The following is a 13943-nucleotide window of genomic DNA, read 5'->3' on the forward strand; positions in this document are numbered from 1 at the left end:
GGGGAGGCTTTTTTTGCAGCGTCGGAATGGGGGCGGGCTCGGCCCGGGCATGCGCGCGCGCCTTCCGTCGCCCCGGAGCTGCAAAGGCGTCGCCGCGCTCGCTTTCGCAGCCGCGCGCTCGGAGGCCAGCCATGCTGCACCGTCTCCTTTGCAGTCTCCGGCCGTTCCGCCGGCCGGGCCGCGCGCCGGTGAGTAGCCGCCGCGTGGTCGGGACGAAGGCAGCGCTTGCCGACGGCCTCGCCTGCTGCTCCGGTTGCAAGGTCGGGGTGGTTCCGCGGTGGGGCGGCCCAGTGGCGGACTGGGGGGGGGGTCTAAAAATATGGGCCGCCAGGAGACAACTATAAGGCTAGCGTTTAATTTTTATAAGGAATAAAATTTTCAAAAAAAAAAAAATAAGTGGAAAAAAAAGAATTAAATTTTTTTTTAGTAATTGCAGTGTGCATATATTGTACATATCATTGGCAGTATACAGTAGATACTCCATGTAAACGCAGATTGTTATACTTGAATTTTTAAATTGTTTTTTTTATTTTAAATGCATGCTTTTAAATAAATCTATTATATTTTCAAGCTACTAAAAGGTCAATATTTTTGTTAGTGATATGGCAAACATTAGTCTTTAAGGTGCTACTGGACTCTGGCCCTTTTCTACTACTGCAGACAGACTAACACAGCTACCCACTGTGAATTATCTAAAAGGCCACTGTTTTTAACATATTGTCTAATGTTTAAAGGGGCCCACTTGCCATCGGGCCAGCTGACGCTGGGGTGGCCATGTGCTGTGGCAGATAGGGAGGGGGTGTTTCTCCTGGGGACCGCCTCCAGTGCCTGGCACGCCTTAATTCCATCCAAATAACGTGTCCCGCTAAGGTGAGGTGGCACCTTATTCCCATGGAAGCCCTTGCTTACCCACGCCCCCTAAATGCTGAAGGGCAGTGGAGTCTAATGGCTAGAGCTCCGGGTCACCCTTGGGCCGTGCGCAGGAGCGAGGGGAGCAGAGTTTGAGGAAGAGAGACGATCCTGCAGCAGGCGGAGCTCGAAGCACCCTTCCCTCCCAGCAACAGCTTTACATTGCATAGGGTTGCCAATCTCCAGGTAGTAGCTGGAGATCTCCTGCTATTACAACTGATCTCCAGCCGATAGAGATCAGTTCCCCTGGAAAAAATGGCCGCTTGGCCATTGGACTCTATGGCATTGAAGTCCCTCCCCTCCGCAACCCCCCCTCCTCAGGCTCCACCCAAAAAGCCTCCTGCCAGTAGCAAAGGGGGGCCTGGCAACCCTAACATTGCAGTCTCCCACCCGTCCGGTTTAACACAATATTGGCCCTTCTAGCCAAAGCTGCTCCTGCCTTCTTCCTTGGCTGGATGGCTTCAGTTTGAAATCCGAAGTGCCCAGATTATTTTGTTTGATGCATGGATCTCCCAGTTTCCTTTCACTGCCTTCGAGACGATTTACGGTTCAGGTAACACCTACGATAAGACGTGCTCAATGCAGAAGGAGCAAAAAAGGGGTAGAAAGAAAAAGCATGCAATTCCAGGTGCTTACATCATTGTTTGTTTCCATTTTATTTACTTTGTATATGACCTGCCTTTCTTGATTACAACTAAAAGTGAGGCAGTAAGATTTTGCACAAACACACACTATAATACAGAGCACAAAGCAGGAATTGCAAGATTGGAGAACAGTGCATAGAAACATTAGGTTGTGTACAATAAAAAAATCGGATTACAAAACTAGAGAACAATGTGAAAAATACCCCGGCATAATATGTATAGTGAAGACTACCTTAAATTAAAGATTAAATCAAAACATTAAGGGTCATCTTTTGAAAGGCCAAACCTTACCCTTGTTAAATACATTATTAGAAATTAAATATTACCTTACAGGTAATGGCTATAACCCAACGTGGTGTAATGGTTAAGAGCAGTGGTTTGGAGCGGTGGACTCTGATCTGGTGAACTGGATTTGTTTCCCCACTCCTACACACAAAGCCAGTTGGGGGACCTTGGGCTTGTCACAGTTCTCTTAGAGCTCTCTCAGCCCCACCTACCTCACAGGGTATTTGTTGTGGGGAGGGGAAGGGAAGATGATTGTAAGCTGGTTTGAGTCTTCATTAAATGGTAGAGAAAGTTGGCATGTAAAAACCAACTCTTCTTGTTCTATGACAATGTTGGCTCATTTCCCCAATCCGCAGGTACTCATGTGGTTCTGTATGCTCAGCTGATAGGATTGAAGAATGAGTTTTGAAGAGTGAGGTTAGAAGGGGCTCTTCAAAGCATTTATACCTGTTGCTGCCCTTAATGCCCTTCTCTGTTTTGGAGAGGGAGTCCAGCACACTTTCTGAAATAAACTGCACAAAATAATTATTCAGCTTCGTTGTACTCTTGCTTTAAATGTGGATATGGTAGGGTGCCTCTTTTCCAATTGCTTCATCTCTTGCAATGGCGTTACTTGGAAGTAAGTCAAGCGTTCCTTGAGTTGCAGCTTTTGTGTGTCGAGCTGCTGTTAAAAGTATAAGAGCGGAGGTGGGTGGGCAGCTCTCTCCTTTTGGTGTGGTTTCTCTTGGCGAGGTGGGGAGAAAGGAGGAGGGAATCCAAATTACCCTTCTTCCATAGCTGCTTTTAACAACTGTCTGAAAATCTGGTCATGGATGCTGAAGTTGACCTTGACTAACAGTTTGGTCTAACACTGAACTGCTTGGTCTCTGCAGAGATTTTCATTGCAGGCTGTAATTGGTGTTGCTTGCCTGTTTTTTATTCTCTCTCTGTCCTGGTTAGTACTTGGATGGGAGACCACCAAGGAAGTCCTGGGTTGCTGTGCAGAGGCAGGAAATGGCAAACCACATCTGTTTATCTCTGGCCGCGAAAACCTTACAGAGTCACCACAAGTCTGCTGCATCTTGACATCACTTTCCTCTACCACCTCCTCCTTTGTCCCTCCTAGCCTAAAGGCTTGCAACAGGATGGAAAGTTCTGCACTCCCTGACCTCACTGCGCAATCCTAAATAGAGTTACACCCTCCTAAGTAGACTGAAGTTGAAGGGCTTAGAAGGGTGTTGCTTTGTTTAAGGTGGCCCAGTAAATCTTGCTTCGCAAACATCAGTTCATTGCTGGGACTTCTTTTCCGCCAAGGGCCATTTGGATATTTATAACATCATTCGCTGGCCATACACAATTATCAACTTAAAAATTAGCCAATCAAGCCCCAAGCAGGCAGCTGCCCCAGATGACACCCCCCCCGGCGCGTGCAAGTAGGCAGGCATCCAACCAGTGGCGTACTTGCCCACCTAGTGGCACAGGATGGTCTGTTGCACCAGCCAGGCATAGCCATCCAGCCGCACGCCGGAGTTGCTCCTGCTCTGTATGGTTGGGGATGGATTCTACATCCGGCTCCTGCTACCTCCGCCTGCAGGGGTGAAATGAGGACACACTGGCTAAGAACTTGCCCCCACGCATTCTGGCCCTGCCCCCTTTAACTCCTCCATTGTCACCACTTCCACCCCCAGCCCTCTTGTAGTACAGAGGAAAAATGTTTCTCCACAGCCCAGGTGGGAAAGGGTTAACATAGTTTCTTGGGCGGTCCTAGCGGCTCCATAGCTAATGACTCTTCTGCAAGGGGGGGGGGAGAAAGGTTCCTTTTCTCGGCAAAACAAACTCACATCTGCCTTGAATAGAGGCTATTCCTTTCCGGGGGAGGGGGATCACCAGTCTTAGATCCTTCTGAGCTAGAGATCTGCCAGGACCCATGAAGGGCCAGACCAAATGATTTCGCGGGCCTTAATCGGCCCTGGGCCTGACGTTCCCCACCCGTTTTACTGCCTTTGCTCAGTAGGTCTGCGGCAACACATGTGAACATAGCAGCAGCTTGTTTTTAGCCCTTTCGTAAACCATTGATATAGGATTTTTCCTTCTGGTTCTGTGCTGCTTTTTTTTAAAGCTGCAATTCTTGTTGGAAACAAGTAGATCAACGCTTGAGTCCATCCCCTTGTGTGTATTAACTGTCTCTGAGTGCAACAGATGCTTGTTTCTAGAAAATATCAAAGCAGAGGATCATTGGGGCTATTAAAAGCCTATGATAGAAATGTGTTTTTGATTCAGGTAGAGTACCCCTTATCCGGATATCCCACCTCCAGACTGGTCCGAAAACTGGACCCTTCGAGCCAGGATGCAGGCAGATCCATGCTGCCTGCTTTCAATGTTTCACCTAAAAAAATAAAATACGCTGTACACTGCATCGTAGGTGGAGTCTGAAAGCGCGCTTTCACATATGCCGAATAATGCACTTTCAATCCACTTTCAGTTTGCTTTGCAGCTGGATTTGACTGTGTGAAACAGCAAAATCCAGTTGCAAACAACTGTGAAAGTGCATTGAAAGTGCATTATTCGGCATGTGTGAAAGCATCCAAAGTCTGCCGTTGTTTGTTTGTTGTGGCTCTTTAACAGCTGATACAGGTATTCTGGTGAGAGAGTTACACCTTTGCTTTCTGATGGTTCAGTGTACATAAAATTATTTAAAATATTGTTTAAAATTACATAAAGGCTATGTGTATAAAAGTGTATATAAAACATCAATGAGTTTGGGTAACATTCCGAAGATACCTCATTGTGTATATGCAAAAAATCCAAAACATTCCAATATATGGAAAGATCCGAAATACGGACCACTTTTGGTCCCAAGCAGTCAGGATAAAGGATACTCAACCTGTAATCATAAAACAAAAGGGACATTCAGGTTGGCCTGTAGTAATGATACATCTGTCTTTCCTTCCCCCCCCCCTCCTGGGCCTTCTTTCAAAAGAAATCTGTAAGGCAGGAAGATGTTGTAGCGGGTACAATTTTTCCTATAACAGGAGTTCAGCAGCCACCTACCTGTTCCTCCTGCTGTTGTGAGCCAAACTCCACATTCCTCTACAAATAGAGGAGAGGGCCATAATCTTGAGCAGTTGTGCCGCGAAGCTGAGAGCAGCCAGCTGGGACCCAGGTTAAAAGGTGATAAGGAAACTGAACATTCCCAAAAGTCCAGGAAGTGCTGGCGTTGTCAGATAGCCGAAGAGTCTTCAATCGGCCCTTAAAAAAAAGCACAGGTCATCTCTACAGAGAGCTGCTTGTGGTGGCTAACAAAATTAATGACAACTCAGTAACAGAATCATAGCAACAATGCAAAATATAAAACCCACCATCAATAAAACTAGTAATAAACCAACAAGGATTGTAAAGCAGCAATGGTACAATCTCAGAATAAAATAACACATAGAAGGGCAGAATGTAAAAACAGCTAGGAAGAAGAAGAGTTGGTTTTTATACCCCGATTTTCTCTACCAAAAGGAGTCTCGAAGTGGCTTACAATCACCTTCCCCTCCCCACAACAGACACCTTGTGAGGTAGGTGGGGCTGAGAGAGCTCAGAGAGAACTGTGACCAACCCAAGGTCACCCAGCAGGCTTCTCGTGTAGGAGTGGAGAAACCAACCCGGTTCGCCAGATTAGAGTTGGCCACTCTTCACCACTGCACCATGCTGGGATGACCTTCAGTTCAAAGTCTAGGTAAAAAGGTTGGGTTTTTGCCAGGTGCCTAAAGTATAACTTAGAAGAAGAGTTGGTTTTTATATGCCGACTTTCTCTACCACTTAAGGGAGACTCAAACCGGCTTACAATCACCTTCCCTTCCCCTCCCCACAACAGGCACCCTGTGAGGTAGGTGGGGCTGAGAGAGCTCTAAGAGAGCTGTAACTTGCCCAAGGTCCCCCAGCTGGCTTCGTGTGGAGGAGTGGGGAATCAAACCCAGTTCTCCAGATCAGATTCCACCTCTCCAAACCACTTTGTGACATGTTTTAGTTAAAGCATGGCTGTAAGGTAAACAGCGGTGGGGCTTGGCTTGACAATAAAGCTGTCACCTGGCATCTTTCCCCCTTTTTTTGGTTTGCTGGCACATTGCTTGGCGAAGCCCTATTTTTCTTCCTTTTTTGATTCTACACTTGAGCCATAAACTGCAGTAAGCCATGTGACAAGTTGGTGATGCAGATGATGCCGAGTATGCAAAAGTGCTATACCTTGCCATGCAGAAGGTATTCTGTCCCTCTTCTGTTTTAGCTTCTGCCTCTCAGAGTGTCGGGGAGCTTTGGGGGGAGACCCCAAATGGTAGCCTTGACCCATGCCTACAGCACAGAGAGCGGGAACCCTGACAAGCCCGTCGGACGATATCCAATACCGAACAAGAAAGATTTGCCCTATGACATAGTGGAGCTCATGGAGGAAGTGGAAGTCAAGGTAAGAACGTTGTGTGCGTCGGGGTGGGGTGAACAATCCCAGTCCCTTCAAAGGGAATTTCCAACCTTGGCTTTTAACCGTTCATTAAAAAAAAACCCCGGCTCAACCTGATTGTCCAGAATTGGTAGGCTGTGTGATAAGATCTTCCTACATGAAGTTACAGTCGAGACCTACACTACATACCTTCAGCCAGAAATAGCTGTAGTGGCAGTGGGGGATGTAGAAGGCAGTGCGCACAATGGCTGCAGAGCTGTGGCATGCGCGGGGGCCTTTAGCTGCTTGGCTAGCTGAAGTGTCTACTCGCTCTAGGCGAGTGACAGTTGAATGGCTTTATAAAAGCTTTTCCCAAGATGGTCTCTGTGTCTTGGGCTGCTGTCTGTCTCATCAAGGGACATTCAAGCCTGTGACTCCCACTTGCGTTGTTCAACCAAAAAAAGGGGGGGGTAAACTCAACCTAAAAGTTGAATCAAAACAAAAGGGTTGAGCTAAACAACGCTAAAATAACAGCAAATATATAAGTTTTAATATGGTGCACAGTGTAATTAAAAACACAGGGCCTATAATGTAGGCTAACTATTCCCAATACAATACAATTACCTTTATTGGCATATGATGTAATACAGCAGATAATCCATACAGATAATAAACGGTCAGAGGAAACAAAAACATATTAAAAAGCCATCAATCATTAGACCTTATCCAATCTGTTTTTGATTATTAAGCTTAAGAAAATAGCTACTTTCCCAGTTATTTCGGGTGATAAATCATTGAGAAGATGATAGGTTTTCAGGGCTTCCGAGTGGCCTGATATATTAGCTAAGATAGAATTGAGAATATTCCCAATAGATAAATACATATAACACATACACAGTTGTTGTATAACCATACAGTGACCAAATAGGACCCGACACGTTTTGGCCTCACATAGGTCTTCCTCAGTGGTCATACATAAAATGGTAATATAGTACACATCCTAACATATTCAATCTCATAATACAAGGTGAAAAAATATATAAAAGCCCTTTTGTTTTATGTGGCTTCTTGTAAAAATGCTTATTCCATTTATGTTTGAACATGGCTCACATCTCACTCCTTGCATACAATTTCAGGCTTCTAAGGATGTGTATACATCAACAAGCGTAAAGGCGTTTTTAATTATACTCTGCACCATATTAAAACATATTTGTTATTTTAGCGTTGTTTGTGTGTAAAGTGCCGTCAAGTCGCAGCCGACTTATGGCGACCCCTTTTTGGGGTTTTCATGGCAAGAGACTAACAGGTTTGCCAGTGCCTTCCTCTGCACAGCAACCCTGGTCTTCCTTGATGGTCTCCCATCCAAATACTAACCAGGGCTGACCCTGCTTAGCTTCTGAGATCTGACACGATCAGGCTAGCCTGGGCCATCCAAGTCAGGGCAGCGTTGTTTAGCTCAACCCTTTTGTTTTGATTGATCCTACTTACGTTGTTCTGACCCATGAAACCACATAGAGCACCACATTGGCCATCTGAGGGTCCCACTCATTTGGAGCAAAGTGTACATGCTAGATTTCATTGATAGGGTGATTTGGAAGGAGAGATGCAGTGTCTCTATGTGGTATCCCAGTGCATAAAATTGTGTATTTTAAGGTGTCTGCATTTCCCCCCTCTTTCAACAGACTGGGTTTTTGCCCAATGTGTTTAAGGCAATGTCTCATCGACCGACGGAATTTAGAGCATTCTTTGCTTACTACAATGCCATTATCAACAAGGAGACAGGTAAGAACTACAGCCCTGCTCAGATTGTAACCAGACTGAAGCTTCTGTCCTGCTGTGACTATCGTAAACCATTATTAGGTCAGGGATAACAAGCCCAAGCTGGTTCCCCCCACCGAGTTCCTTTTTTTCTGCATTCCCCCCAATATAGCAGATTGCCTGATGCTTCCCCCAGCCACCGCTCTTAAAGATTGCATCCCCAGATGTACCCAGGTATATCCCCCCCATGGTTACTTCCTGCATCTAGAACTTCTCTGCCATCTGAAACATGAACTAGACTTACGTTACTTTCATCCGCAGGAAACCTGAGTAAGGCTGACAAAGAGCTCATTATCGTCGCCACGAGTATCGTTAACAGGTGTCCCTACTGCGTGATTGCACATGGCGCGTTGCATCGGATATACTCTAAGAAGCCAACTTTAGCAGATCAGGTCAGTGCCTGCCCTGTTCCCCTCTCTGACTCCTGTGCTTTTCCGAGAGGTTGGTGGTGGTTTCATGCAGCAAACCCATTTAAGGCTGGCCTCTTTGGCCCCTCACTCTAATGGGATGTTTGTCTCACTAAGGAAGCCGTCGGCACATAGATGTTTAGGATGTGCTTGCCAAACTTGGGCAATTTTAGCCAGACTTAATCAAATAGGAATTAACTTGGATGAGTTATTAATGCTAGAGGAAAAGGCAGCTTTTTATATAATCAAACGACTCCTAGATCATGAATATCAGAAAATATGCCCGCTCACTCTGCCAATATGTTCCCCGCTTAAAATGGGTTTGTCAGTATTGCCCGGAAAGATGCAGCAATATTTTAGTACACTTGAGGAGCCTCTTCAGTGGAGAGCATTTATCCTAGCACGACTCAATTTCGTTCCCTCTAAGGTTTTATACGGGAGATTTACTAAGACTCCCTTCATCAAGAGGGTAAGTCCATGGGGAACGTGCCAGCCAGACTCCTTACAACACATTATCTTAGATTGTCGTTTACATGACAAACCCCGTAAAAAAATTATATTTCCCTTAATCAGCAAACAGATGGCCTCTTACAGAACAACCACATGTCAATTCTTGCTGAACGACATTTCAACTGATGCTATGGTGAAGGTGGCGGAGTTTTTGGCAGAAGCTGTTAAGGTTAAGATTCAAACTTTAAAATAAAATCTAAGGTTAAGATTCAGACTTTAAAATAAAATCTAAAATCTAGATACGTACTACCTGGTTATCTCAGACCTTGTGACCATCAATATTATGCCAATAAAGGTTATCTGATTCTGATTCTGCTTTCCAAACACAAGCCTGATTTTTCTATGTTTGAAGGGAAATTAGTTATGGCTTTGAGTAGCAATGGTTTTGATATATAAACTAGTTTTGCAGAATGCACACAGCAGTTATGAATCGAACATGGAAAGATTGCTAAAACTTCGCTAAAAATTATGTTGATTCTGTGTATAAGTGCCTATTAGGTGCTGTGGGTCACAGGCAGGATAATGCTGCTGCAGTTGACTTGTTTGTGGGCTTCCTAGAGGCACCTGGTTGGCCTCTGTGTGAACTGACTGCTGGACTTGATTGACCTTGGTCTGATCCAGCATGGCCTTTCTTATGTTCTTAGGCTTAGGATTGTATAAAAAAGAGCATTTCGGAAGTTTCACCTCATCTGCATTGTGCTATAAGGTTGAGAGGCTGTACATTCCAAAAATGCTATTAAAGATGCAGGAGTTCTGTCGTCCTCTGCATCTGAGCCATCCAGAAGACCATAAGAACAAGTCCAGCAGTCTGTTCACACAGTAGCCATCCAGGGGCCTCTAGAAAGCCCCACAGACAAGATGACTGCAGCAGCATTATCCTGACTGTGTTCCACAGCACCTAATATTATATATAATATAATTACGGTAAGAACACAAGAAAGGCCATGCTGGATCAGACCAAGGCCCATCAAGTCCAGCAGTCTGTTGACACGGGCCAACCAGGTGCCTCTAGGAATAGGCATGCTCCTCTGATCCTGGGGAGAATAGGTATGCATCATGACTAACATCCATTTTGACTAATAGCCATGGATAGCCCTCTCCTCCATGAACATGTCCACTCCCCTTTTAAAGCCTTCCAAGTTGGCAGCCATCACCACATCCTGGGGCAGGGAGTTCCACAATTTAACTGCAAAGCATTCTGCTTTGAGTTCAAAATCATTCACGTGTCATTGATTAAGATTCTGCTTTTATTTGATGCCTGGTCCGGGTTGATCTGCCTGGCCACAACTGAACCTGAGTATTGTTTCATGTTCTAGGGGCTCAGAATTCGTAATTTCTCATAGCTTTGCTTTTCCCTTAGGTCACAGTGAACTGGAAACTGGCTGACCTAAGTGCTCGAGACCTGGCTATGCTAGAGTTCGCGCTTGCTGTCTGCCGTGCGGAGAACATCACCGAAGAGCACTTTCAGAAGCTGAAGGCGCATGGGTTTGACCGGGAAGACGCTTGGGACATTGCCGCTATTTCAGCCTTCTTTGCCATGTCTAACCGCATGGCTCACTTCCTGGATCTGCGCCCCAACCAGGAATTCTACACCATGGGAAGGATACCAAGAGAAAAAGCAGAGATCCCGTCCTCTTAACGAAGCTTGCTAGTTCTCTCAGCCTCTGCAAAAGCATTGAGCCCCTGACACAGAAAAACCTTTTTCTAACTATTGCCTGCAGTGATCAGAGTGGCAGGCGGTACAGAAATGAGACGTTTCTTCTTGTTGGCACAAAACCTCTAGGGCATCTTCCAGTCAGACATTCTTGAAATGAGGTCATTGAAAGACATGGCAAGATCAGTTGTTTTCTGCTCAGCTTCTTTGGATCCTGATGTGTGTGCTTTGTAATGTAGGGATGGTGACTTCAGCATCTCTTTTTCATCTGGGAAGCTGATAATGTACACAGCAGTTTCTGATGCACATACCTGTTTTTTCACAGTGGAAAAACAGAAGTGGCTTGCAGATCTGAACAGGAGCCTTTGGAGAATCTTTCTAGTTACTTCTTTCTCCCAAAGAACATTTCTGCCTTTTTATTTCAGTAGTGGTGGCACTAGCCTCATGTCCCTCTAGCTTCTACATAGCACACTGGGTAGAGTCCCCTCTTTCCTTGATATAGCCAGTGATAGTCTCAGTTGGGGTGGGGAACTTTGTGTCTCTCCATTTTTAAATGTTGGAAGTATGCACTTAATGAAAACAGACACATTCAGCCCATTCCTGAAGGGGGGGAGCTCCTTAGGAGCTGGCATGACTGCGCGCCGGCATAGGTGGAAGGGAAAACCCGCACTGGAGTGGTGGTGGGGGGGCATTTGGGGGCATAAAAATCTGGTTGGCCGACTGCCAATCAGATGCTGCAGATCCTTTAACAACTTTTTTCTCAGTGTGTTTGTGAATTGGATGCTAGAAAAGATGAGCGAGAAGACCTTTTATCTCATTTCTTCCAAAATCTGCTTGCCTCCTCTTTCAGGAGCATTACCGGGTCTGCATTCTCAAACCATTAAAATGTGAACGTTTTTCAAAGTTTAGTATAAGCTTTGTCAAATAACCTGCTTGTCTAAATGTTCTCTTGATACCATGAAGGAAAAGGGAACGAGCAGCCATTAAAGAAATGTGACCTTTGTTTTATTTGTCGATTGCCGTCCATGCAAATTGTAGTCACGGTTGTAAAATATGTTTCCAAAATGCATATGCTTTCTGAACCTTTGCCGCCTCCTCTGGATTTATTGGACTATTTAATTTACCAATTAAATTAATGGGATGGTGTGCTCTTACTGGTATCTCCACCTGGACCTGAGAACTACCTGCAGGCAGGCTGGTACCTGACCCCCCCCCCAAAAAAAGCATTTTAATTATTTATTCACCACCTTAAACTTGCTGCATTTCCCCCATCTAATAAAACCATCTCTAGAAGGGAGTGCGGCCTCATTTAATCCTGTCCCATCCATGGATAGTCTAGAACCATCCCTAATTTCATCAGGGGACAGGCTGGGCGCAGTGTATGTTTGTTCGGGAAAGTCAGCAGGTAGCCCGAGGATGAAAGTAATTGAGCCGTCTGCCTCTACAGCGTCTGGTAAAATGAGTCAGATATGACGTGTGTGTATACTATAGCCTTTGAGAATAGAAGTCATTTTTTTTTCTTCTCCAGTAACTGTTACATGACAACCAATGCCAGAGGGAAAGCCGTGCTCGACAGGCAAAACAAAAATGAATTCTTATGGCATATTAAAAACTTGAGGGAGTTGGGTGGGGGGGCTGTGGCGCCTGACAGGAGTGCCATCTAGTCTATGAAAGCTTATGTCACAATAAATCTAGTACCTTTTATGATGCCATAAGATTTTGTTGCAGTGGGCTAGGGAGATTACTGCACATACACCCATGATAGCGAGATAAAGATTCAGTTTGATCTGGTAATTGTTGAGAGGTAATGAATCCTAATATTATTGGTGAACTCATTTTGTCATGTGTGGGTATGGGTGCATGTAGCTCAGGAGACATTCTCTTTCCAACGACAGATTTGAGATATTCGCCTAAACTTAGCTGAGGGGATGAAATCACACATGCATGTACACACATTGTACTATAGCATGGGAGACTTCTGCCTCATATCTGCCTCTGAACTTGGTGTCTGTCTTGGCAGGTTCTCCTCGTCTACCAGGTGAGGGAATTTGAGAGGGAGGGCGAAATTGTTTTCTTTGGCCACCTTTGTCCCATGAACTCCATGTTCCCTTTCTCTAGAGGAGGGCTGTTGGCTTAGACGTAGGCTTGGAAACTGTTATGACGTGTGAAGAAAAGCTGGGGGTGAGGAGAAATTATACAGTGTCCCCTGCTAGTGTCACGTACGTCATGGAGCAAAGTTGGGATGATTGGATAAGTACGATGGTTTCAGAATTATGTCTTATAAATTTTATATTTGGATAATTATTATTGACTATGCTGTAAGCCACCCTGAGCCCAGCCTTGCTGGAAAAGGGTGGGGTATAAATTGAATATAATGATAATGATAGTATGACCCAGGTTCAGTCTTTGATATCTTGAGTTCAGAAAATCTCAGGCTTAATTTAAACTTGACACTAGTGGGAGTGAAGATCTTATCTGTTTAACTTTGCACAGGCTCAGCATTTCCAGCCCATGCAAAGTCAATATGCCTGCATGCTACCAACACACATGAACACATGAAGCTGCCTTACACTGAATCTGACCCATGGTCCATCAGAGTCAGTATTGTCTACTCAGACTGGCAGTGGCTCTCCAGGGTCTCAGACGGAGGTCTTTCATATCACCTCCTTGCCTAGTCCCTTTAACTGGAAACGCCAGGGATTGAACCTGGGACCTTCTGCATGCCAAGCAGCTGCTCTACCACTGAGCCACAGCCCCTCCCCAATCACACAAGTGACAGCTCTTGAATATGCTAAACGTGCATTTGTGGCTACCTTGTGTGTGCAATGAACTTGTTTGAACAAGACAGTATGTCAAAAGTTACACATGACCTGATGAAGAGTTCTGGGGAACTCCGAACCAAGCACATGGTTGTGTGCCGTTAAGGTGGTCCTAATAAAAGCTATTAAGGGCTACAATCTTGTTTTTAAGTTCTGCCTGATTCTACGTTAAGTTTTGTTACATTCATATTCTTTACCAGGCCTATGTTTTCCAGTGCTTGAATCAGAAGATTCCAACTTCAAGTAGTCAAGAGGGCCTATTTTCTTCCCTGTGCTGAAAGCAACAATCCCAGGGGGAAAGTGCCTCAGGGCATGTGAAGTGTCTCTTTTGTTTATGAAGTAAGCTTTATTTTTTTAATGACCTAAGGAATGCAGTTCCTCTGGGTACATACTGCTATGTTTTTCCTCTCCCTTTTAAAGGACCTGTGTGTTCCATTTGGCACTACACTACTTTCGCATCTGTGATTTCCAAACCACCTGGAGGTTGGCAACCCTAAT

General features: G+C 45.1%; 1 protein-coding gene across 1 annotated transcript; it reads left to right on the forward strand.

The window, feature by feature from the left end:
- Nucleotides 1-26: 26 nt before the first annotated feature.
- On the forward strand, nucleotides 27-10611 carry LOC130476929 (uncharacterized). Its single transcript, XM_056848941.1, has 5 exons — nucleotides 27-188; nucleotides 6088-6264; nucleotides 7920-8019; nucleotides 8317-8447; nucleotides 10333-10611. The coding sequence occupies exons 1-5, from the start codon at nucleotides 27-29 to the stop codon at nucleotides 10609-10611; spliced, it is 849 nt and encodes a 282-aa protein (XP_056704919.1).
- Nucleotides 10612-13943: the final 3332 nt, after the last annotated feature.

Source organism: Euleptes europaea, chromosome 4 (genome assembly GCF_029931775.1).
Source record: "Euleptes europaea isolate rEulEur1 chromosome 4, rEulEur1.hap1, whole genome shotgun sequence".
NCBI lineage: Eukaryota > Metazoa > Chordata > Lepidosauria > Squamata > Sphaerodactylidae > Euleptes > Euleptes europaea.